The sequence below is a fragment of the Salvelinus fontinalis genome, chromosome 23, assembly GCF_029448725.1.
Source record: "Salvelinus fontinalis isolate EN_2023a chromosome 23, ASM2944872v1, whole genome shotgun sequence".
In the NCBI taxonomy this organism is placed as follows: Eukaryota; Metazoa; Chordata; class Actinopteri; order Salmoniformes; family Salmonidae; genus Salvelinus; species Salvelinus fontinalis.
Genome location: NC_074687.1, coordinates 614,060 through 637,500, shown reverse-complemented (window position 1 = coordinate 637,500; position 23,441 = coordinate 614,060). Strand labels below are relative to the sequence as shown.

Genomic DNA, 23,441 nt, shown 5'->3' with positions numbered 1-23,441 from the left:
ACTTTTTCCAACTCCTTTAGAAGCCAACTATAACATATTTCAGAGCAGGCCCAAAATTCACAGCGTCTTCTCTTTAAACCATAATAAAACAAATAATACGTAGTTATGTTCTAGCTGCGGGTCCAATTCTCACATTATGTTTAGCCCTATGTGAGGCGACCTCGAATCCCAAGTTTCGGCTCGATAGGTCATTCGGTGCCCGAGCAAAACCCTAATTGGTGCTGAAATTCCACTTTTTTCATTGCCTTGCTACGGGATGCTTGAATGAGCAATCGGACAGAATCGTTGGAGTCCGTCTCTATGGGCCGAGCTGGTTTCAATGCACCTAGTCTTGAGACTCTGGGACGTTTCTAAATGTCGTCAGTTTCGTTGAGCTCAAAATGAATTGAAAACATTGCAAATACACAAGGCTTTTTAATCGGTCCGAGAACCTTCTAGAGCCACATAACTCACCGTGCACAATCGACCTGACGTCTAGAACAGGTTTGTAAAGTTTCAGAACTCTAGGTCTGACGGTTCTTTAAAAGTTGGAACAAAAGTAACTACTACATGCACTGTCTGCATCTTAGCCCCTCAGTGTGTCCCTCGATGATTTCTGTGTGGGTGTGTAATTATTATTATTTTTTTAAATCTGATGGGATGAATGACTGATTTACAGTTCAGGAGGGTTGTCTATTCACATATATGAAGTTTTGGAAAGATTTAACATTTTTAACCCTTCGAAACAGCCCATTTGACACCAATTATGGCACTTCCGGTTGGCACAGGAAGCTGAAAATAAACACATATCATCACTGGAGTAGGCTTTTACAGAATCCTGAGTTTTAAGTCTGTATGTTAAAAATTGACTGATTTACATAGGGTTGAATGCACTATTTCTCTCAAACTGCAGGTTGGGTATGGCAAACACTTTTAGGGTGATTTAACCACTTCCTGTTGCTCCAGGAAGCTTAGAATCGACAGAGGTAGACCTCATGGTGGCCTGATGGACTGACATCAAAGACAGGTCCATAAGACATTCATAACCCACATAGGCTTCAGGTTGAATTTAGAGGTGCACTCAATGTATTCCAATGGGGAGACATTTCATTGTAAACTGTTTGATGTAAACACCTTCTTTTAACTGTGAAGGGTTAATGCCACAAGGTTAATGTTAGGCTTGCACAGATCGGGAGGACCTAAGGATTGTTCCTGAGGTGAAATTGTGCTTCTAACCTTAACGGTTCTCTCTCTGTCTCCCAAAAGCAAATAAAATTGACATTGAGGTCAAAGGGTCATTCGTGTCCGTCTTCTTGTAACGGTCGCTGCGCTCAGACCGAGCGAGCTACGGTCAAGCGGGGCATCTCGTTGAACTCGGCACGGCCTGGAGATAATAGTAATGCCATTGCAGGCTTTGTGTGTCTTTAAGCACCGTACCTTTTCACTCCATCCCTGCTGTGTGTGTGTGTTTGTGTGAGAGAGCTTTTCTTTGACATCTGTTGGGAAAAATGACTGATTACAGTTCATGAGGATTGTCTAATCACACAAGTGAAGTTTTGAAAAGATCTGACCTTTATTACCCAGCAAACCTGACCCTATGGCACCATTTTAAGGTACTTCCAGTTGACATAGGAAGCTGAAAGTGAACACATACCCCCCTTGGCGTAGGCTCTTATATAATATTGAGTTTTAAGTCTTTATGTTAAGAACTGACTTATTTAAAGAGGGTTAAATGAGTGTGTGTTATTTCATAAAATCATATAAAATCACAGGATTCTCGCAGAGCTTCGAGACCCACTTTAAAAATGTACGTCTGAACACACTGCAACTGGATATTTGATTTTTTTGAGAAAAAAAAATCCTCTTTGTGAACATCACCAAACAGTCAATGTACGATTTCTCTTAAATTACGATAGATAAATGGCTGGTTCTTTTTTTCCTGACACCGTATGCTTATGTACTTTGACATGAAGCGGTCAAATTAGCACCCTACTTGCGTTTTAACCCTTCAATCCCAGAAAAATGGCCATAACTCAAAAAGCGCAGAGGTCTCGACGCCATCTCGTTCGGGGCCAACTGCCCATTACTCCAAACCTATGCTCGCCGAGTTTCGTCTTCGAAATATTTTCAGTTTAGGAGAAAAGGCCGCGCTCGTTTGCCACGTGCTCGTGCGCTTGCAATATGATTTATTTTCCCTCTTGTGGGAATTTTCAAGAATGCGGAAAAAAGTAGAAAATTTGTCATTTTTATTAAAGGAAAACCGAAAGTCCGAGACGTTTTTTTTGGGTGACTTCCTGAAAGAGCTCTCCGCCGCCCGCGGCCCGATGCCGTCCGCGAATTTCTGAAACGTCGCCGGACGTCAGGTAAGGGACCGTACATTTGCAATGGGACTTTCTTCACTAACCATACGGCTCCCGTCTCAGATGTCCCTTAAGGTATGTAATGTCAAGTGAAGTGTAATAACTTCATGGTTCTCTGAATGAAGAAACCAACACAATGACAGGCAGACGTCTCATTTACGGCACAATATTTATTCAACAATATACAGATTCATCTCTCTACAGTTCAGACCGCTCTGTACTTTATATCTCATCTCTCTACAGTTCAGACCGCTCTGTACTTTATATCTCATCTCTCTACAGTTCAGAGTGCTCTTTACTTTATATCTCATCTCTCTACAGTTCAGACTGCTCTGTACTTTATATCTCATCTCTCTACAGTTCAGACTGCTCTTTACTTTATATCTCATCTCTCTACAGTTCAGACTGCTCTTTACTTTATATCTCATCTCTCTACAGTTCAGACTGCTCTTTACTTTATATCTCATCTCTCTACAGTTCAGACTGCTCTGTACTTTATATCTCATCTCTCTACAGTTCAGACTGCTCTGTACTTTATATCTCATCTCTCTACAGTTCAGACTGCTCTTTACTTTATATCTCATCTCTCTACAGTTCAGACTGCTCTGTACTTTATATCTTTGTACATGTTTTATTTACAGGATTTAAAATAGTCTTCTTTCCTTGAACAACATCAATGGTACAGTGTTTCACATCTTTAGTTCATTTACAACATCAATGGTACAGTGTTTCACATCTTTAGTTGAAGCGTCTAGATTGGATTCATTTGTTTATTTTTCATACACCCTGTTCTCCTAACTCTGGGGCAGCAGGCAGCAGACAGCCAGGCGGACAGAGAGAAGGGCTCCCGTGCTCGAGTCCATCTCTCTCAGAGCCGCTATCTGTCTGGGTTGTTCACAAAGGAAACGCTTCAGAGTGGGTCCCTCTAGAAAGATGACTAACAGAAAGACGATGGTTGTGTTTGATCATTCAGATGTGGACGTCTGGTCCCATGTGACGTCCTAACTGCAGCAGCAGCTTACTTCATCTGCAGCACTAGAACGTTTAAGTCAGACCTGTTAAGATGGGACTGTCACAGAACCACCAAATCATCAAAAACTAACCAGCTCTTTAATCCAGGAGGTTTAAAGCCACACAAATACAAAATGTTGCATAGAATCAATTCTGACCACAAACACAAACACATGATGCCAGAGTTGACTTACAGCTTTGACAAGGAACTGAACAACTAGCTAACTAGACACTGCCATCCTCAAATCCATCCTGTGTTGGATGTGACAGTCTCTTCCAGTAGTAGTTCGGACTTAACTAACCAACCCGTCTGTGTGGAAGAGTCTAACTAACCAACCCGTCTGTGTGGAAGAGTCTAACTAACCAACCCGTCTGTGTGGAAGAGTCTAACTAACCAACCCGTCTGTGTGGAAGAGTCTAACTAACCAACCCGTCTGTGTGGAAGAGTCTAACTAACCAACCCGTCTGTGTTGAAGAGTCTAACTAACCAACCCGTCTGTGTGGAAGAGTCTAACTAACCAGCCCGTCTGTGTTGAAGAGACTAACTAACCAACCCGTCTGTGTGGAAGAGTCTAACTAACCAACCCGTCTGTGTGGAAGAGTCTAACTAACCAACCCGTCTGTGTTGAAGAGTCTAACTAACCAACCCGTCTGTGTGGAAGAGTCTAACTAACCAACCCGTCTGTGTGGAAGAGTCTAACTAATCAACCCGTCTGTGTGGAAGAGTCTAACTAACCAACCCGTCTGTGTGGAAGAGTCTAACTAACCAACCCGTCTGTGTGGAAGAGTCTAACTAACCAACCCGTCTGTGTGGAAGAGTCTAACTAACCAACCCGTCTGTGTGGAAGAGTCTAACTAACCAACCCGTCTGTGTGGAAGAGTCTAACTAACCAACCCGTCTGTGTGGAAGAGTCTAACTAACCAACCCGTCTGTGTGGAAGAGTCTAACTAACCAACCCGTCTGTGTGGAAGAGTCTAACTAACCAACCCGTCTGTGTTGAAGAGTCTAACTAACCAACCCGTCTGTGTGGAAGAGTCTAACTAACCAACCCGTCTGTGTGGAAGAGACTAACTAACCAACCCGTCTGTGTGGAAGAGTCTAACTAACCAACCCGTCTGTGTGGAAGAGTCTAACTAACCAACCCGTCTGTGTGGAAGAGTCTAACTAACCAACCCGTCTGTGTTGAAGAGACTAACTAACCAGCCACTTTCTGTCATGAAGAGACTAACTAACTAACCAGCCCCTCTGTGTTAGAGACTAACTAACTAACCAACCCCTGTCTGTGTTGAAGAGACTAATTAACCAACCCCTGTCTGTGTTGAAGAGACAAACTAACCCAGATCTCACTGTCATCTACATGCACTGGAACATTACAAGACTCTGGACTATATTCTGCTATTAGCCATAGTAGCAACATAACAGGGTCCAGTCTCTCTGGGCTGTGGGAGCTGCACTGGGTTCTTCAGACCGTTTAACAGCAGGGGGCGCCAGTCACCACAGACAGACAGAATACAGCAGGTGATGACATGATTCAAAGCTCAACCCCCAGACCCTAACTCCCCACAGCAGACCCTAACCCCAAACATCAGAGAGAGACCCCAACCCCCAGCATCAGACAGACCATAATCCCCCCTCCCCCAGCAGCAGACCCTAACCCTCACCATCAGAGAGAGACCCTAACCCCCAGCATCAGACAGACCCTAACCTCTACAACAGACCATAACCCCCCCTCCCCCAGCAGCAGACCCTAACCCTCAGAGAGAGACCCTAACCCCCAGCATCAGAGAGAGACCCTAACCCCCAGCATCAGAGAGAGACTCTAACCCCCAAAGCAGAAAGACCCTAACCCCCACAGCAGAGAGAGACCCTAACCCCCAGCATCAGAGAGAGACCCTAACCCCAAACATCAGAGAGAGACCCTAACCCCCAGCATCAGAGAGAGACCCTAACCCCAAACATCAGAGAGAGACCCTAACCCCCAGCATCAGAGAGAGACCCTAACCCCAAACATCAGAGAGAGACCCTAACCCCCAGCAAAAAGACCCTAACCCCCAGCAGAAAGACCCTAACCCCCAGCAGAAAGACCCTAACCCCCAGCATCAGAGAGAGACCCTAACCCCCAGCATCAGAGAGAGACCCTAACCCCCACCATCAGAGAGAGACCCTAACCCCCAGCATCAGACAGACCTTAACCTCTACAACAGACCATAACCCCCCCTCCACCAGCAGCAGACCCCAACCCCCAGCATCAGAGAGAGACCCCAACCCCCAGCATCAGAGAGAGACCCTAACCCCCAGCAGAGAGACCCTAACCCCCAGCAGAGAGACCCTAACCCCCAGCAGAAAGACCCTAACCCCCAGCAGAAAGACCCTAACCCCCAACAGAAAGACCCTAACCCCCAGCAGAGAGACCCTAACCCCCAGCAGAGAGACCCTAACCCCCAGCAGAAAGACCCCAACCCCCAGCATCAGAGAGAGACCCTAACCCCCAGCAGAAAGACCCTAACCCCTAGCAGAAAGACTCTAACCCCCAGCAGAAAGACCCTAACCCCCAGCAGAGAGACCCTAACCCCCAGCAGAAAGACCCTAACCCCCAGCAGAAAGACCCTAACCCCCAGCAGAAAGACCCCGACCCCCAGCAGAGAGACCCTAACCCCAAGCAGAGAGACCCTAACCCCCAGCAGAAAGACCCCAACCCCCAGCATCAGAGAGAGACCCTAACCCCCAGCAGAAAGACCCTAACCCCCAGCAGAAAGACCCCAACCCCCAGCAGAAAGACCCCAACCCCCAGCAGAAAGACCCCAACCCCCAGCAGAAAGACCCTAACCCCCAGCAGAAAGACCCTAACCCCCAGCAGAAAGACCCCAACCCCCAGCAGAAAGACCCCAACCCCCAGCAGAAAGACCCTAACCCCCAGCAGAAAGACCCTAACCCCCAGCAGAAAGACCCTAACCCCCAGCAGAAAGACCCTAACCCCCAGCAGAAAGACCCTAACCCCCAGCAGAAAGACCCTAACCCCCAGCAGAAAGACCCTAACCCCCAGCAGAAAGACCCTAACCCCCAGCAGAAAGACCCTAACCCCCAGCAGAAAGACCCTAACCCCCAGAGAGAGACCCTAACCCCCAGCAGAAAGACCCTAACCCCCAGCAGAAAGACCCTAACCCCCAGCATCAGAGAGAGACCCTTTGGTTTTCACACTACTGAGCCAAGCTGAGCTGTACTGGGCAGGCCTAGTTGACCATACTGCTCATAGCGTACGGATTAACCTTAGCTGCTGGAAACGTGCTGGAAAGGACAATGTAAAAAGACAACAAGGAAGCCAGCACAGTACGGTCCGGCTCTTCAGGATAGTGGTAAAAGACAAGGAAGCCAGCACAGTACGGTCAGGCTCTTCAGGATAATGGTAAAAGACAAGGAAGCCAGCACAGTACGGTCAGGCTCTTCAGGATAATGGTAAAAGACAAGGAAGCCAGCACAGTACGGTCAGGCTCTTCAGGATAATGGTAAAAGACAAGGAAGCCAGTACAGTACGGTCAGGCTCTTCAGGATAATGGTAAAAGACAAGGAAGCCAGTACAGTACGGTCAGGCTCTTCAGGATAGTGGTAGTAGCCATGTGTTAATGGAGATCAGGAGCAGTATATACAGTTGAAATCGGAAGTTTACATACACTTAATTTGGAGTCATTAAAACTCATTTTTCAACCACTCCACACATTTCTTGATAACAAACTATAGTTTTGGCAAGTCGGTTAGGACATCTACTTTGTGCATGACACAAGTCATTTTTCTAATTGTTTACAGACATATTATTTCACTTATAATTCACTGTATCACAATTCCAGTGGGTCAGAAGTTTACATACACTAAGCTGACTGTGCCTTTAAACAGCTTGGAAAATTCCAGAAAATAATGTCATGGCATTAGAAGCTTCTGATCGGTGCGAAAAGTAGAAATCAATCCCAGAACAACAGCAAAGGACCTTGTGAAGATGCTGGAGGAAACAGGTACAAAAGTATCTATATCCACAGTAAAACGAGACCTATATCAACATAACCCGAAAGGCTGCTCAGCAAGGAAGAAGCCACTGCTCCAAAACCGCCATATAAAAGCCAGACTACGGTTTGCAACTGCACATGGCGATAAAGATCGTAGTTTTTGGAGAAATGTCCTCTGGTCTGATTAAACAAATATAGAACTGTTTGGCCATAATGACCATCATTATGTTTGGAGGAAAAAGGGGGAGGCTTGCAAACCGAAGAACACCATCCCAACCGTGAAGCACGGGGGTGGCAGCATCATGTTGTGGGGGTGCTTGCTGCAGGAGGGACTGGTGCACTTCACAAAATAGATGGCTTTATGAGGAAGGAAAATTGTGGATATATTGAAGCAACATCAAGACATCAGTCAGGAAGTTAAAGCTTGGTCGCAAATGGGTCTTCCAAATGGACAATGACCCCAAGCATACTTCCAAAGTTGTGGCAAAATGGCTTAAGGACACCAAAGTCAAGGTATTGGAGTGGCCATCACAAAGTCCTGACCTCAATCCTATAGAACATTTGTGGGCAGAACTGAAAAAGCATGTGCGACCAAGGAGGCCTACAAACCTGACTCAGTTACACCAGCTCTGTCAGGAGGAATGGGCCAAAATTCACCCAACTTATTGTGGGGAGCTTGTGGAAGGCTACCTGAAATGTTTGACCCAAATTAAACAAATTAAAGGAAACTCTACCAAATACTAATTGAGTGTATGTAAACTTCTGACCCACAGGGAATGTGATGAAAGAAATAAAAGCTGAAATAAATAATTCTCTCTACTATTATTCCGACATTTCACATTCTTAAAATGAAGTGGTGATCCTTACTGACCTAAAACAGGGAATGTTTACTAGGATTAAATGTCAGGAATAAAAAATAAAAAACTGAATTTAAATGTATTTGGCTAAGGTGTATGTACCCTTCCAACTTCAACTGTAGATGATCAATGCGCTTGGTGACCCAGATCAGACCAGGCCTACAGTAGGAGTATGTCGCAACAAATATGATGAGTGAGAAAGTTACAGAGGGTCAAAGATCATATCCCCAAGACATGGTAACCTCTCACCATTACCAATACCAGGTGAGGTTACCATGTCTTGGAGGTATGATCTAACCTCTCACCATTACCAATACCAGGTGAGGTTACCATGTCTTGGAGGTATGATCTAACCTCTCACCATTACCAATACCAGGTGAGGTTACCATGTCTTGGAGGTATGATCTAACCTCTCACCATTACCAATACCAGGTGAGGTTACCATGTCTTGGAGGTATGATCTAACCTCTCACCATTACCAATACCAGGTGAGATTACCATGTCTTGGAGGTATGATCTAACCTCTCACCATTACCAATACCAGGTGAGGTTACCATGTCTTGGAGGTATGATCTAACCTCTCACCATTACCAATACCAGGTGAGGTTACCATGTCTTGGAGGTATGATCTAACCTCTCACCATTACCAATAACAGGTGAGATTACCATGTCTTGGAGGTATGATCTAACCTCTCACCATTACCAATAACAGGTGAGGTTACCATGTCTTGGAGGTATGATCTAACCTCTCACCATTACCAATACCAGGTGAGGTTACCATGTCTTGGAGGTATGATCTAACCTCTCACCATTACCAATAACAGGTGAGGTTACCATGTCTTGGAGGTATGACCTAACCTCTCACCATTACCAATAACAGGTGAGGTTACCATGTCTTGGAGGTATGACCTAACCTCTCACCATTACCAATAACAGGTGAGGTTACCATGTCTTGGAGGTATGACCTAACCTCTCACCATTACCAATAACAGGTGAGGTTACCATGTCTTGGAGGTATGACCTAACCTCTCACCATTACCAATAACAGGTGAGGTTACCATGTCTTGGAGGTATGACCTAACCTCTCACCATTACCAATAACAGGTGAGATTACCATGTCTTGGAGGTATGATCTAACCTCTCACCATTACCAATAACAGGTGAGGTTACCATGTCTTGGAGGTATGACCTAACCTCTCACCATTACCAATAACAGGTGAGGTTACCATGTCTTGGAGGTATGATCTAACCTCTCACCATTACCAATACCAGGTGAGGTTACCATGTCTTGGAGGTATGATCTAACCTCTCACCATTACCAATACCAGGTGAGGTTACCATGTCTTGGAGGTATGATCTAATCTCTCACCATTACCAATACCAGGTGAGGTTACCATGTCTTGGAGGTATGATCTAACCTCTCACCATTACCAATACCAGGTGAGGTTACCATGTCTTGGAGGTATGATCTAACCTCTCACCATTACCAATACCAGGTGAGGTTACCATGTCTTGGAGGTATGATCTAACCTCTCACCATTACCAATAACAGGTGAGGTTACCATGTCTTGGAGGTATGACCTAACCTCTCACCATTACCAATAACAGGTGAGGTTACCATGTCTTGGAGGTATGACCTAACCTCTCACCATTACCAATAACAGGTGAGGTTACCATGTCTTGGAGGTATGATCTAACCTCTCACCATTACCAATAACAGGTGAGATTACCATGTCTTGGAGGTATGATCTAACCTCTCACCATTACCAATAACAGGTGAGGTTACCATGTCTTGGAGGTATGATCTAACCTCTCACCATTACCAATAACAGGCGAGGTTACCATGTCTTGGAGGTATGATCTAACCTCTCACCATTACCAATAACAGGCGAGATTACCATGTCTTGGAGGTATGATCTAACCTCTCACCATTACCAATAACAGGCGAGGTTACCATGTCTTGGAGGTATGATCTAACCTCTCACCATTACCAATAACAGGCGAGGTTACCATGTCTTGGAGGTATGATCTAACCTCTCACCATTACCAATAACAGGTGAGGTTACCATGTCTTGGAGGTATGATCTTTGACCCTCTGTAACTTTGTAACTCATCATTATTCATTATTCATTAATGTATTAGTGTTTAGAAACATATTATATTCTTAATTATAATAAAAGTGACTCCAAAATGACACAGTATACTATTTACCAAATCATTACTAATCTGAAACAGGTTGTAGAGTCACAGCTTGATGTAGTTATTGCGTGCTAGGAATATGGAACCAAATACTACACTTTGGACTACTAAAAAAGTATTGAAGGATTTATTTTCTAGTCATTATTGGTGATCTTTATCAAGAGCTGTGAACTAGAGGGGTTGGTAATGATGGTACGGTCCAGACATTATTGGTGATCTTTATCAAGAGCTGTGAACTAGAGGGGTTGGTAATGATGGTACGGTCCAGACATTATTGGTGATCTTTATCAAGAGCTGTGAACTAGAGGGGTTGGTAATGATGGTACAGTCCAGTCATTACAGCACCATGAACAGGTCTTACGTCACACAGCAGAACAGAACAAATATCTCTTTTGTACTTAAATATCTTTGAAATAGGACTAGTCAACTGAAAACCGGCCAACACAGCATCAACTGAAGACAGATGTATCATTTTCTATAAGGAAATTGTCTGGTAAAGAAGGAGACGAGGAGTTTGACCGCAACAGGGAAGACTGTGGGAACATCCCAAAGTGCACCCTATTACATACATAGTGTCCTTCTTCCCTATGGGCCCTGGTCAAAAGAAGTGCACTATATAGGGAATAGGGTGCCATAGGGCCCTGGTCAAAAGAAGTGCACTATATAGGGAATAGGGTTCCATAGGGCCCTGGTCAAAAGAAGTGCACTATATAGGGAATAGGGTGCCATTTGGGACTCAGGCCTTTTGTGTCTTCCTGGCTGTTAAGAGTATAGAGCAGCTCGACAGGGTCACAACAACATGAAGAACCAGAACCAAGCTACACACAGAACCAGAACCAAGCTACACAGACGACAGAATCAAGCTACTGAGACAGACAGAAGAGAGCACTGTACACAGAGCTCCAAACCAACTAAAACACAATGCAGCCAACAGTCATCAGCCACACCACATCCAGATATACAGTGTTGTGATTGTATTGTAGTCGGTCTGTCTGTGCGAAACCATGTCGGAGCGAAACCTTGTCGGAGCGAAACCTTGTCGGAGCGAAACCTTGTCGGAGCGAAACCTTGTCGGAGCGAAACCTTGTCGGAGCGAAACCATGTCGGAGCGAAACCATGTCGGAGCGAAACCATGTCGGAGCGAAACCATGTCGGAGCGAAACCATGTCGGAGCGAAACCATGTCGGAGCGAAACCTTGTCGGAGCGAAACCTTGTCGGAGCGAAACCATGTCGGAGCGAAACCATGTCGGAGCGAAACCTTGTCGGAGCGAAACCTTGTCGGAGCGAAACCTTGTCGGAGCGAAACCTTGTCGGAGCGAAACCATGTCGGAGCGAAACCTTGTCGGAGCGAAACCTTGTCGGAGCGAAACCTTGTCGGAGCGAAACCATGTCGGAGCGAAACCTTGTCGGAGCGAAACCTTGTCGGAGCGAAACCTTGTCGGAGCGAAACCTTGTCGGAGCGAAACCTTGTCGGAGCGAAACCTTGTCTGTGCGAAACCTTGTCTGTGCGAAACCTTGTCTGTGCGAAACCTTGTCGGAGCGAAACCATGTCGGAGGGAAACCTTGTCGGAGCGAAACCATGTCGGAGCGAAACCTTGTCGGAGCGAAACCTTGTCGGAGCGAAACCTTGTCGGAGCGAAACCTGGTCTGAGCGAAACCTTGTCGGAGCGAAACCATGTCGGAGCGAAACCTTGTCGGAGCGAAACCATGTCGGAGCGAAACCATGTCGGAGCGAAACCATGTCGGAGCGAAACCTTGTCGGAGCGAAACCTTGTCGGAGCGAAACCTTGTCGGAGGGAAACCTTGTCGGAGCGAAACCATGTCGGAGCGAAACCATGTCGGAGGGAAACCTTGTCGGAGCGAAACCATGTCGGAGCGAAACCATGTCGGAGCGAAACCTTGTCGGAGCGAAACCATGTCGGAGCGAAACCTTGTCGGAGCGAAACCATGTCGGAGCGAAACCATGTCGGAGCGAAACCTTGTCGGAGCGAAACCTTGTCGGAGCGAAACCTTGTCGGAGCGAAACCTTGTCGGAGCGAAACCTTGTCGGAGCGAAACCTTGTCTGTGCGAAACCTTGTCGGAGCGAAACCTTGTCGGAGCGAAACCTTGTCGGAGCGAAACCTTGTCGGAGCGAAACCTTGTCGGAGCGAAACCATGTCGGAGCGAAACCATGTCGGAGCGAAACCTTGTCGGAGCGAAACCTTGTCGGAGCGAAACCTTGTCGGAGCGAAACCTTGTCGGAGCGAAACCTTGTCGGAGCGAAACCTTGTCGGAGCGAAACCTTGTCGGAGCGAAACCTTGTCGGAGCGAAACCATGTCGGAGCGAAACCATGTCGGAGCGAAACCATGTCGGAGCGAAACCTTGTCGGAGGGAAACCTTGTCGGAGCGAAACCATGTCGGAGCGAAACCATGTCGGAGGGAAACCTTGTCGGAGCGAAACCATGTCGGAGCGAAACCATGTCGGAGCGAAACCTTGTCGGAGCGAAACCATGTCGGAGCGAAACCTTGTCGGAGCGAAACCATGTCGGAGCGAAACCATGTCGGAGCGAAACCTTGTCGGAGCGAAACCTTGTCGGAGCGAAACCTTGTCGGAGCGAAACCTTGTCTGTGCGAAACCTTGTCGGAGCGAAACCATGTCGGAGCGAAACCTTGTCGGAGCGAAACCTTGTCGGAGCGAAACCTTGTCGGAGCGAAACCTTGTCGGAGCGAAACCTTGTCGGAGCGAAACCATGTCGGAGCGAAACCATGTCGGAGCGAAACCTTGTCGGAGCGAAACCTTGTCGGAGCGAAACCTTGTCGGAGCGAAACCTTGTCGGAGCGAAACCTTGTCGGAGCGAAACCTTGTCTGAGCGAAACCATGTCGGAGCGAAACCTTGTCGGAGCGAAACCATGTCGGAGCGAAACCTTGTCGGAGCGAAACCTTGTCGGAGCGAAACCATGTCGGAGCGAAACCATGTCGGAGCGAAACCTTGTTCGTCCTCACTGGTGTCTCAGCATGGTGGAGTTGAGGCAGGACTGAACCCTGGTCCTCTATTCCCTATATAGTGCACTACTTATACCGCCTGTCACTACGGCAGGAATCCCCCAGTGTTGTAGGATCTGTTGTTCACTACCATTCTGTTCTACCTCATATTCACCTGCCACTCCACCACCTAGTTATCTGGTCCTAGTTCTGTCTGTCAGGGTTCATATCTATGGTTCCTACCCTGGCTCCACTCTGTAAGGTTAGAGGGTCAGGGTTCAGGTCTATGGTTCCTACCCTGGCTCCACTCTGTAAGGTTAGAGGGTCAGGGTTCAGGTCTATGGTTCCTACCCTGGCTCCACTCTGTAAGGTTAGAGGGTCAGGGTTCATATCTATACTTCCTACCCTGGCTCCACTCTGTAAGGTTAGAGGGTCAGGGTTCAGGTCTATGGTTCCTACCCTGGCTCCACTCTGTAAGGTTAGAGGGTCAGGGTTCAGGTCTATGGTTCCTACCCTGGCTCCACTCTGTAAGGTTAGAGTTAGCAGGGTTAGAGGGTCAGGGTTCAGGTCTGTCTCAACTCCACGATGCTGAGACACCAGTGAGGACGAACAAGGAGGCAGATATTATGTTCAGGTAGAGAGCGTTAGAACCTCTTGCGTCCTCAAGCCAGGAGAATACACCACATGTGCACACACATTCACAGGTTCACATAGACACTATTCTTCTGATGGAATAACATGGAACATCTTTAAACAGTGTTGTCTGGAAGCTAACATTCTAAATGAAAGAGGTCCATAGTACAGTCTATGTAGGTACAGCATGTTGGAGCAGAACAGCATGTAGGGACAGAACAGCATGTAGGTAAAGAACAGCATGTAGGGACAGCATGTAGGGACAGAACAGCATGTAGGGACAGCATGTAGGGACAGAACAGCATGTAGGGACAGAACAGCATGTAGGTAAAGAACAGCATGTAGGTAAAGAACAGCATGTAGGGACAGCATGTAGGGACAGAACAGCATGTAGGGACAGAACAGCATGTAGGTAAAGAACAGCATGTAGGTAAAGAACAGCATGTAGAGACAGAACAGCATGTAGGTACAGCAGTACCACTGTTGGTACAGTGATTTCCTATTGTCACTGTCTAAATTGGGAGCCGTGTCAGAGTGTCAGATGACTGGTCTGACGTCAGCAGAGTCTGATGTCAAGAGGTTCTGCTTCTATTGGTTCTGTTTCCTGTGAGGCCAGTTAAGAGGTTCTGTTTCTATTGGTCCTGTTTCCTGTGAGGCCAGTTAAGAGGTTCTGTTTCTATTGGTCCTGTTTCCTGTGAGGCCAGTTAAGAGGTTCTGTTTCTATTGGTCCTGTTTCCTGTGAGGCCAGTTAAGAGGTTCTGTTTCTATTGGTCCTGTTTCCTGTGAGGCCAGTTAAGAGGTTCTGTTTCTATTGGTCCTGTTTCCTGTGAGGCCAGTTAAGAGGTTCTGTTTCTATTGGTTCTGTTTCCTGTGAGGCCAGTTAAGAGGTTCTGTTTCTATTGGTCCTGTTTCCTGTGAGGCCAGTTAAGAGGTTCTGTTTCTATTGGTCCTGTTTCCTGTGAGGCCAGTTAAGAGGTTCTGTTTTTGTAGCTGCACATCAGCAAACATCCTCACGTTCTTGTCCTCTACTTTGAAAGTCTGTTTTTCAATACAGCATCACAAGACAAAATTAACAGGAAATTCAATTTTCTTTAAATAAAAAACCATATCAATAGTTTGAAAATGATCAACTTAAAATCACAGAAATCCAAATATTATACAGTACCAGTCAAAAGTTTGGACACACCTACTCATTCAAGGGTTTTTCTTTATTTTTACTATTTTCTACATTGTAGAGTAAAAATGAAGACATCAAAACTATAAAATAACACATATGGAATCATGTAGTAACCAAATCAAAATATATTTTATACTCTTTTAAGTAGCCACCCTTTGCCTTGAAGACAGCTTTGCACACTCTTGGCATTCTCTCAACCAGCTTCATGAGGTAGTCACCTGGAATGCATTTCAATTAAACAGGTGTACCTTGTTAAAAATGTATTTGTGGAATTTCTTTCCTCCTTAATGCATTTGAGCCAATCAGTTGTGTTGTGACAAGGAAGGAATGGTATATAGAAGATGGCCCTATTTGGTAAAAGACCAAGTCCATATTATGGCAAGAACAGCTCAAATAAGCAAAGAGAAACGACAGCCCATCATTACTTTAAGAAATGAAGGTCAGTCAATCCGGGAAATGTTAAGATCTTTGAAAGTTTCTTCAAGTGCAGTCGCAAAAGCCATCAAGCGCTATGATGAAACTGGCTCTCATGAGGACCACCAGAGTTACCTCTGCTGTAGAGGATAAGTTCATTAGAGTTACCAGCCTCAGAAATTGCAACCCAAATAAATGTTTTACAGATCTCAATCCAATTGAGATGGTTTGGGATGGATTGGACTGCAAAGTGAAGGAAAAGCAGCCAACATGTGCTCAGCATATGTGGGAACTTCTTCAAGACTGTTGAAAAAGCATTCCAGGTGAAGCTGGTTGAGAGAATGCCAAGAGCCTGCAAAGCTGTCATCAAGGGTGGCTACTTTGAAGAATCTAAAATATATTTTGATTTGTTTCACACTTTTTTTGGTTACTACATGATTCCATATGTGTTATTTCATAGTTTTGATGTCTTCACTAATATTCTACAATGTAGAAAATAGTAGAAATAAAGAAAACCCCTTGAATGAGTAGGTGTGTCCTAAACGTTTGACTTGTACTGTATATATCTTCTGTATAAATGATAAAAACATATATCAAGTTTATGGACTAAAACCTAGAGAATCAAGTTTTGGTCTGATTTTCTTTTTGGCTCTAAAATCATGGTAATTGAAGAAAGAAAACATTCACACAGCATCTGTCTTTGAGTTGTGATTATCACATTTCCATGTTAGTCATTTAGCAGACTCTCTGATCCAGAGCCATTACAGTAGTGAGTCATTTAGCAGACTCTCTGATCCAGAGCCACTACAGTAGTGAGTCATTTAGCAGACTGTCTGATCCAGAGCCATTACAGTAGTGAGTCATTTAGCAGACTCTCTGATCCAGAGTCACTACAGTAGTGAGTCATTTAGCAGACTCTCTGATCCAGAGACACTACAGTAGTGAGTCATTTAGCAGACTCTCTGATCCAGAGACACTACAGTAGTGAGTCATTTAGCAGACTCTCTGATCCAGAGCCACTACAGTAGTGAGTCATTTAGCAGACTCTCTGATCCAGAGCCATTACAGTAGTGAGTCATTTAGCAGACTCTCTGATCCAGAGACACTACAGTAGTGAGTCATTTAGCAGACTCTCTGATCCAGAGCCATTACAGTAGTGAGTCATTTAGCAGACTCTCTGATCCAGAGACACTACAGTAGTGAGTCATTTAGCAGACTCTCTGATCCAGAGCCATTACAGTAGTGAGTCATTTAGCAGACTCTCTGATCCAGAGCCACTACAGTAGTGAGTCATTTAGCAGACTCTCTGATCCAGAGCCACTACAGTAGTGAGTCATTTAGCAGACTCTCTGATCCAGAGTCACTACAGTAGTGAGTCATTTAGCAGACTCTCTGATCCAGAGACACTACAGTAGTGAGTCATTTAGCAGACTCTCTGATCCAGAGACACTACAGTAGTGAGTCATTTAGCAGACTCTCTGATCCAGAGCCACTACAGTAGTGAGTCATTTAGCAGACTCTCTGATCCAGAGCCACTACAGTAGGGAGTCATTTAACAGACTCTCTGATCCAGAGCCACTACAGTAGTGAGTCATTTAGCAGACTCTCTGATCCAGAGCCATTACAGTAGGGAGTCATTTAACAGACTCTCTGATCCAGAGACACTACAGTAGTGAGTCATTTAGCCGACTCTCTGATCCAGAGCCACTACAGTAGTGAGTCAGTTAATAGACTCTCTGATCTAGAGCACTAATGAGTGCATGCATTTTTGAACTGGTCCCCCGTGGGAAATTAAACTCAACTCCGGCGTGACAAGCGCCATGCTCTACCAACTGAGCCACCCAACATTCTCCAACCATAGACCCAGATGTTCTCCATAAAAACAAAAAAAACAAGAGTCAGTAGAGAACAGATTGCACATCACCAATAGATGAAGAGGTTTGGAGACACTACAGGGTTCCAGTCTATAGATGAGACACTACAGGGTTCCAGTCTATAGATGAGACACTACAGGGTTCCAGTCTATAGATGAGACACTACAGGGTTCCAGTCTATAGATGAGATACTACAGGGTTCCAGTCTATAGATGAGACACTACAGGGTTCCAGTCTATAGATGAGATACTACAGGGTTCCAGTCTATAGATGAGACACTACAGGGTTCCAGTCTATAGATGAGATACTACAGGGTTCCAGTCTATAGATGAGACACTACAGGGTTCCAGTCTATAGATGAGATACTACAGGGTTCCAGTCTATAGATGAGATACTACAGGGTTCCAGTCTATAGATGAGACACTACAGGGTTCCAGTCTTTTTTCTACAGTCTATAGATGAGACACTACAAGGTTCCAGTCTATAGATGAACAACAACAAATGGTAGCTAGTCTGTTATTATTGCTGATTCTATACAACACGGCCTGCTACGGCTTCAGTCATTAAATTCATCTCTGAAATGTTAAATTAGACCACAAGCTATTACAGCAATGACAGTATATTGCCCTGCTACTGTCCAATGGTGTGTTGCCCTGCTACTGTCCAATGGTGTGTTGCCCTGCTACTGTCTAATGGTGTGTTGTCCTGCTGCTGTCCAATGGTGTGTTGTCCTGCTGCTGTCTAATGGTGTGTTGTCCTACTGCTGCTGTCTAATGGTGTGTTGTCCTACTGCTGTCTAATGGTGTGTTGTCCTACTGCTGTCTAATGGTGTGTTGTCCTGCTGCTGTCTAATGGTGTGTTGTCCTACTGCTGTCTAATGGTGTGTTGTCCTACTGCTGTCTAATGGTGTGTTGTCCTACTGCTGTCTAATGGTGTGTTGTCCTGCTGCTGCTGTCTAATGGTGTGTTGTCCTACTGCTGTCTAATGGTGTGTTGTCCTACTGCTGTCTAATGGTGTGTTGTCCTACTGCTGTCTAAAGGTGTGTTGTCCTGCTGCTGTCTAATGGTGTGTTGTCCTACTGCTGCTGTCTAATGGTGTGTTGTCCTACTGCTGTCTAATGGTGTGTTGTCCTACTGCTGTCTAACGGTGTGTTGTCCTACTGCTGCTGTCTAATGGTGTGTTGTCCTACTGCTGTCTAATGGTGTGTTGTCCTGCTGCTGTCTAATGGTGTGTTGTCCTACTGCTGTCTAATGGTGTGTTGTCCTACTGCTGTCTAACGGTGTGTTGTCCTACTGCTGTCTAATGGTGTGTTGTCCTACTGCTGTCTAATGGTGTGTTGTCCTACTGCTGTCTAATGGTGTGTTGTCCTGCTGCTGCTGTCTAATGGTGTGTTGTCCTACTGCTGTCTAATGGTGTGTTGTCCTGCTGCTGTCTAATGGTGTGTTGTCCTACTGCTGTCTAACGGTGTGTTGTCCTACTGCTGTCTAATGGTGTGTTGTCCTGCTGCTGTCTAATGGTGTGTTGTCCTGCTGCTGTCTAATGGTGTGTTGTCCTGCTGCTGCTGTCTAATGGTGTGTTGTCCTACTGCTGCTGTCTAATGGTGTGTTGTCCTGCTGCTGTCTAATGGTGTGTTGTCCTGCTGCTGTCTAATGGTGTGTTGTCCTGCTGCTGCTGTCTAATGGTGTGTTGTCCTACTGCTGTCTAATGGTGTGTTGTCCTGCTGCTGTCTAATGGTGTGTTGTCCTGCTGCTGTCCAATGGTGTGTTGTCCTGCTGCTGTCTAATGGTGTGTTGTCCTACTGCTGTCTAATGGTGTGTTGTCCTGCTGCTGTCTAATGGTGTGTTGTCCTGCTGCTGTCTAATGGTGTGTTGTCCTGCTGCTGTCTAATGGTGTGTTGTCCTGCTGCTGTCTAATGGTGTGTTGTCCTGCTGCTGTCTAATGGTGTGTTGTCCTGCTGCTGTCTAATGGTGTGTTGTCCTACTGCTGCTGTCTAATGGTGTGTTGTCCTGCTGCTGTCTAATGGTGTGTTGTCCTACTGCTGCTGTCTAATGGTGTGTTGTCCTGCTGCTGTCTAATGGTGTGTTGTCCTGCTGCTGTCTAATGGTGTGTTGTCCTACTGCTGCTGTCTAATGGTGTGTTGTCCTGCTACTGTCCAATGGTGTGTTGTCCTGCTGCTGTCCAATGGTGTGTTGTCCTGCTGCTGTCTAATGGTGTGTTGTCCTACTGCTGTCTAATGGTGTGTTGTCCTACTGCTGTCTAATGGTGTGTTGTCCTGCTGCTGTCTAATGGTGTGTTGTCCTGCTGCTGTCTAATGGTGTGTTGTCCTACTGCTGTCTAATGGTGTGTTGTCCTACTGCTGTCTAATGGTGTGTTGTCCTGCTGCTGTCTAATGGTGTGTTGTCCTGCTGCTGCTGTCTAATGGTGTGTTGTCCTACTGCTGCTGTCTAATGGTGTGTTGTCCTGCTGCTGTCTAATGGTGTGTTGTCCTGCTGCTGTCTAATGGTGTGTTGTCCTGCTGCTGCTGTCTAATGGTGTGTTGTCCTACTGCTGTCTAATGGTGTGTTGTCCTGCTGCTGTCTAATGGTGTGTTGTCCTGCTGCTGTCCAATGGTGTGTTGTCCTGCTGCTGTCTAATGGTGTGTTGTCCTACTGCTGCTGTCTAATGGTGTGTTGTCCTGCTGCTGTCTAATGGTGTGTTGTCCTACTGCTGCTGTCTAATGGTGTGTTGTCCTGCTGCTGTCTAATGGTGTGTTGTCCTGCTGCTGTCTAATGGTGTGTTGTCCTACTGCTGTCTAATGGTGTGTTGTCCTACTGCTGCTGTCTAATGGTGTGTTGTCCTGCTGCTGTCTAATGGTGTGTTGTCCTACTGCTGCTGTCTAATGGTGTGTTGTCCTACTGCTGCTGTCTAATGGTGTGTTGTCCTGCTACTGTCCAATGGTGTGTTGTCCTGCTGCTGTCTAATGGTGTGTTGTCCTGCTGCTGTCTAATGGTGTGTTGTCCTACTGCTGTCTAATGGTGTGTTGGGTCTCAGACTGTCACAGAGGTGGAATGGTGTGTTTCTGTGGCTCTGTCTGTCAGAGGTGGAATGGTGTGTTCCTGTGGGTCTGCCTGTCAGAGGTGGAATGGTGTGTTCCTGTGGCTCTGTCTGTCAGGAGGAGGTGGGTTCAGCCATACAGGAGGTGGGTTCAGCCATACAGGAGGTGGGTTCAGCCATACAGGAGGTGGGTTCAGCCATACAGGAGGTGGGTTCAGCCATACAGGAGGTGGGTTCAGCCATACAAGAGGAGGGGTTCAGCCATACAGGAGGTGGGTTCAGCCATACAGGAGGTGGGTTCAGCCATACAAGAGGTGGGTTCAGCCATACAAGAGGTGGGTTCAGCCATACAAGAGGAGGGGTTCAGCCATACAGGAGGTGGGGTTCAGCCATACAGGAGGTGGGGTTCAGCCATACAGGAGGAGGGTTCAGCCATACAGGAGGAGGGTTCAGCCATACAAGAGGAGGGTTCAGCCATACAGGAGGAGGGTTCAGCCATACAGGAGGAGGGTTCAGCCATACAGGAGGAGGGTTCAGCCATACAGGAGGAGGGTTCAGCCATACAGGAGGAGGGTTCAGCCATACAGGAGGTGGGTTCAGCCATACAGGAGGTTGTATATATATATATATGTGAGATGTGTGTATATATATATATGTATGTATTAATTATTTATGTGTGTGCGCGCGTCTACCTCCCCACCAGGTCCCGCCCTGCCTGGCCCCCCCCCCTCCCCACCAGGTCCCGCCCTGCCTGGCCCCCCCCCCCCTCCCCGCCCTGCCTGGCCCCCCCGCCTCCCCACCAGGTCCCGCCCTGCCTGCCCCCCCCGCCTCCCCACCAGGTCCCGCCCTGCCTGGCCCCCCCCCTGCCTCCCCACCAGGTCCCGCCCTGCCTGGCCCCCCCCCCCCCCCCCCGCCTCCCCACCAGGTCCCGCCCTGCCTGCCCCCCCCCCCCCCCCCCGCCTCCCCACCAGGTCCCGCCCTGCCTGGCCCCCCCGCCTCCCCACCAGGTCCCGCCCTGCCTGCCCCCCCCCCCCGCCAACCCACCAGGCTACACCTGTGATATGATCTGCATGTTGAAGCTGGGGGAGCGGGACTGCTTGGTGAGGGGCGCTCCCGAGGAGAGTCGCTCCTGGTTCTCCTCAGGCCGGGCCAGCACCTCCTCCTGCAGGCTGATGGTGGAGTAGCGGTGGGTCCCTCCTCCCCCCACGCTGGCACCCAGCCCTCCCAGAGCCCCCTCCAGCCCCCCAGAACCTCCCAGAGCCCCCCCCAGACTGCTAATGCTGCCGTCCAGGTTCATGTTCACGCCTTCATACAATGACTTGGAGGAGGTGGAACTGGCTGTTCGGACCAGTGTGCCGGGGGAGGGGCTGGGGCAGGGGCCAGGGAAGGATTGCTGCTTCTTGATTGGGCTGAGCTCGATGTCGATGGTGTCCATGGTGACGGGGGGAGGAGCAGGGGAAGGGGTCTGTGTTTGCTGACGTCGTCTCAGAGCTGCTGTGGGAGTGGCCACCACGGCGGAGAACAGCTCCCTGCGACTCTCCGCCACCCTCTCTCTCTGCCTCTCCTTCTCCCTCCATCTCTCCAGCTCTCTCTCCTTCTCCCTCACTCTCTCCTGGTCTTTCATCTTCTCCATCTCCTTCTCCCTATGCATCAGCTCCCGCTCTCTCTCTCGGGACAGTCTGGCAGTGACTGTCTTCTTGACGCTGCTGCTCTTCTGACTGCCCCCCCGGGGCCCGGGGCCCCCAGGCTTGGTGGCGCTGGGCTGACTGCTGTTGGAAGCCCCTGAGGAAAAACCCTCGTCTGGGTCGTTGAGGTTGAATGACTCCTCACCTACACTCATCCCATCAGCATCTGGAGAGACAGACAGAAAACAGGATGAGCGAATAAAGTGATAGAGACAGAGAACGGTGAAGCAGGTTGAACTGGAGGGAACAGACCAGAGTTGCAAAATTCCAGTAAATTTCCCCCAAAATTCCCAGGTTTTCCATAAATTCCAGCAAAAATATTCCCGGAATCCTCAAACCAGGATATCTGGAAAAGCAGGGAATTTGGGGAAAGTGACAGGAATTTTGCAACCCTAGAACAGACATTTTGTCTCCACTAGAAAAATGCTATAAGGTGTCACAGTGGAGACTACAGTCTATGCAGGTTGACTATATTGAGGTACAGCATATCTGAATTATCCATCAATAACATGAACAGATCAGCCACAGGTGGATGAATGGAAACACTATAGACCATATCCAATCTGTCCTCCAAAGAGAGAAGAGGAAGAGAGAAAACAGAAGAAGAGAGAAGACGGAAGAGAGGAGGACATGCACATGACAAGAACACGAGCAGCACGCTCTTCTGTTGCACTTCGTGTTTCAACCCTTAGCTCTTATAAAAGACCTGTCAAACCACAACTGGATGGCTTACAGAGGGCTCTGTGGCTGGCATATGGCTTACAGAGGGCTCTGTGGCTGGCAAATGGCTATACAGAGGGCTCTGTGGCTGGCATATGGCTTACAGAGGGCTCTGTGGCTGGCAAATGGCTATACAGAGGGCTCTGTGGCTGGCAAATAGCTTACAGAGGGCTCTGTGGCTGGCATATGGCTTACAGAGGGTTCTGTGGCTGGCAAATGGCTATACAGAGGGCTCTGTGGCTGGCAAATAGCTTACAGAGGGCTCTGTGGCTGGCAAATAGCTTACAGAGGGCTCTGTGGCTGGCAAATAGCTTACAGAGGGCTCTGTGGCTGGCAAATGGCTATACAGAGGGCTCTGTGGCTGGCAAATGGCCATACAGAGGGCTCTGTGGCTGGCAAATGGCCATACAGAGGGCTCTGTGGCTGGCAAATGGCTATACAGAGGGCTCTGTGGCTGGCAAATGGCTTACAGAGGGCTCTGTGGCTGGCAAATGTTTATACAGAGGGCTCTGTGGCTGGCAAATGGCTATACAGAGGG

The 23,441-nt window shown here is 47.4% G+C and overlaps 3 protein-coding genes across 5 annotated transcripts in view; 1 reads left to right on the top strand and 2 right to left on the bottom strand.

Moving 5' to 3' along the window:
• The window catches only part of LOC129821557 (proline-rich protein 2-like), a 10,055-nt gene extending 3,490 nt beyond the window's left edge, over window positions 1-6,565 (top strand). Inside the window, exons 3-4 of the mRNA XM_055879219.1 lie at window positions 5,578-6,010; window positions 6,054-6,565. Coding sequence (XP_055735194.1) covers window positions 5,578-6,010; window positions 6,054-6,565 — 945 coding nt within the window. The remainder of the gene's footprint in view (window positions 1-5,577; window positions 6,011-6,053) is intronic.
• On the bottom strand, window positions 6,430-15,226 carry LOC129820674 (uncharacterized). 2 transcript variants are annotated; one of them, XM_055877514.1, is made up of 2 exons: window positions 11,982-15,226; window positions 6,430-11,837 (listed from the first exon to the last, which is right to left on the bottom strand). In XM_055877514.1, the coding sequence occupies exons 1-2, from the start codon at window positions 13,342-13,344 to the stop codon at window positions 11,314-11,316; spliced, it is 1,887 nt and encodes a 628-aa protein (XP_055733489.1). In that variant the 5' UTR covers window positions 13,345-15,226; the 3' UTR covers window positions 6,430-11,313. The 2 variants fall into 2 exon arrangements, with proteins under 2 accessions (XP_055733489.1, XP_055733488.1); XM_055877513.1 differs by having other exon boundaries at window positions 6,430-12,765; window positions 12,862-15,226.
• A 6,304-nt stretch (window positions 15,227-21,530) lies between these two features.
• The window catches only part of LOC129820673 (hyccin 2-like), a 154,358-nt gene continuing 152,447 nt past the window's right edge, over window positions 21,531-23,441 (bottom strand). For both annotated transcript variants that reach the window (XM_055877511.1, XM_055877512.1), the window contains exon 12: window positions 21,531-22,349. In XM_055877511.1, the coding sequence (XP_055733486.1) occupies window positions 21,547-22,349 (803 nt within the window). In that variant the 3' untranslated portion in view covers window positions 21,531-21,546. The remainder of the gene's footprint in view (window positions 22,350-23,441) is intronic.

Bases quoted from the DNA above. Each gene is read 5' to 3' on its own strand.
- LOC129820674 (XM_055877513.1), bottom strand. From the start codon at position 13,344: ATGGTTTCGCTCCGACAAGGTTTCGCTCCGACAAGGTTTCGCTCCGAC. The intron at 12,766-12,861 runs GTTTCGCTCCGA...CCCTCCGACAAG, and splicing joins CAAGGTTTCGCTCCGACATG to GTTTCGCTCCGACATGGTTT.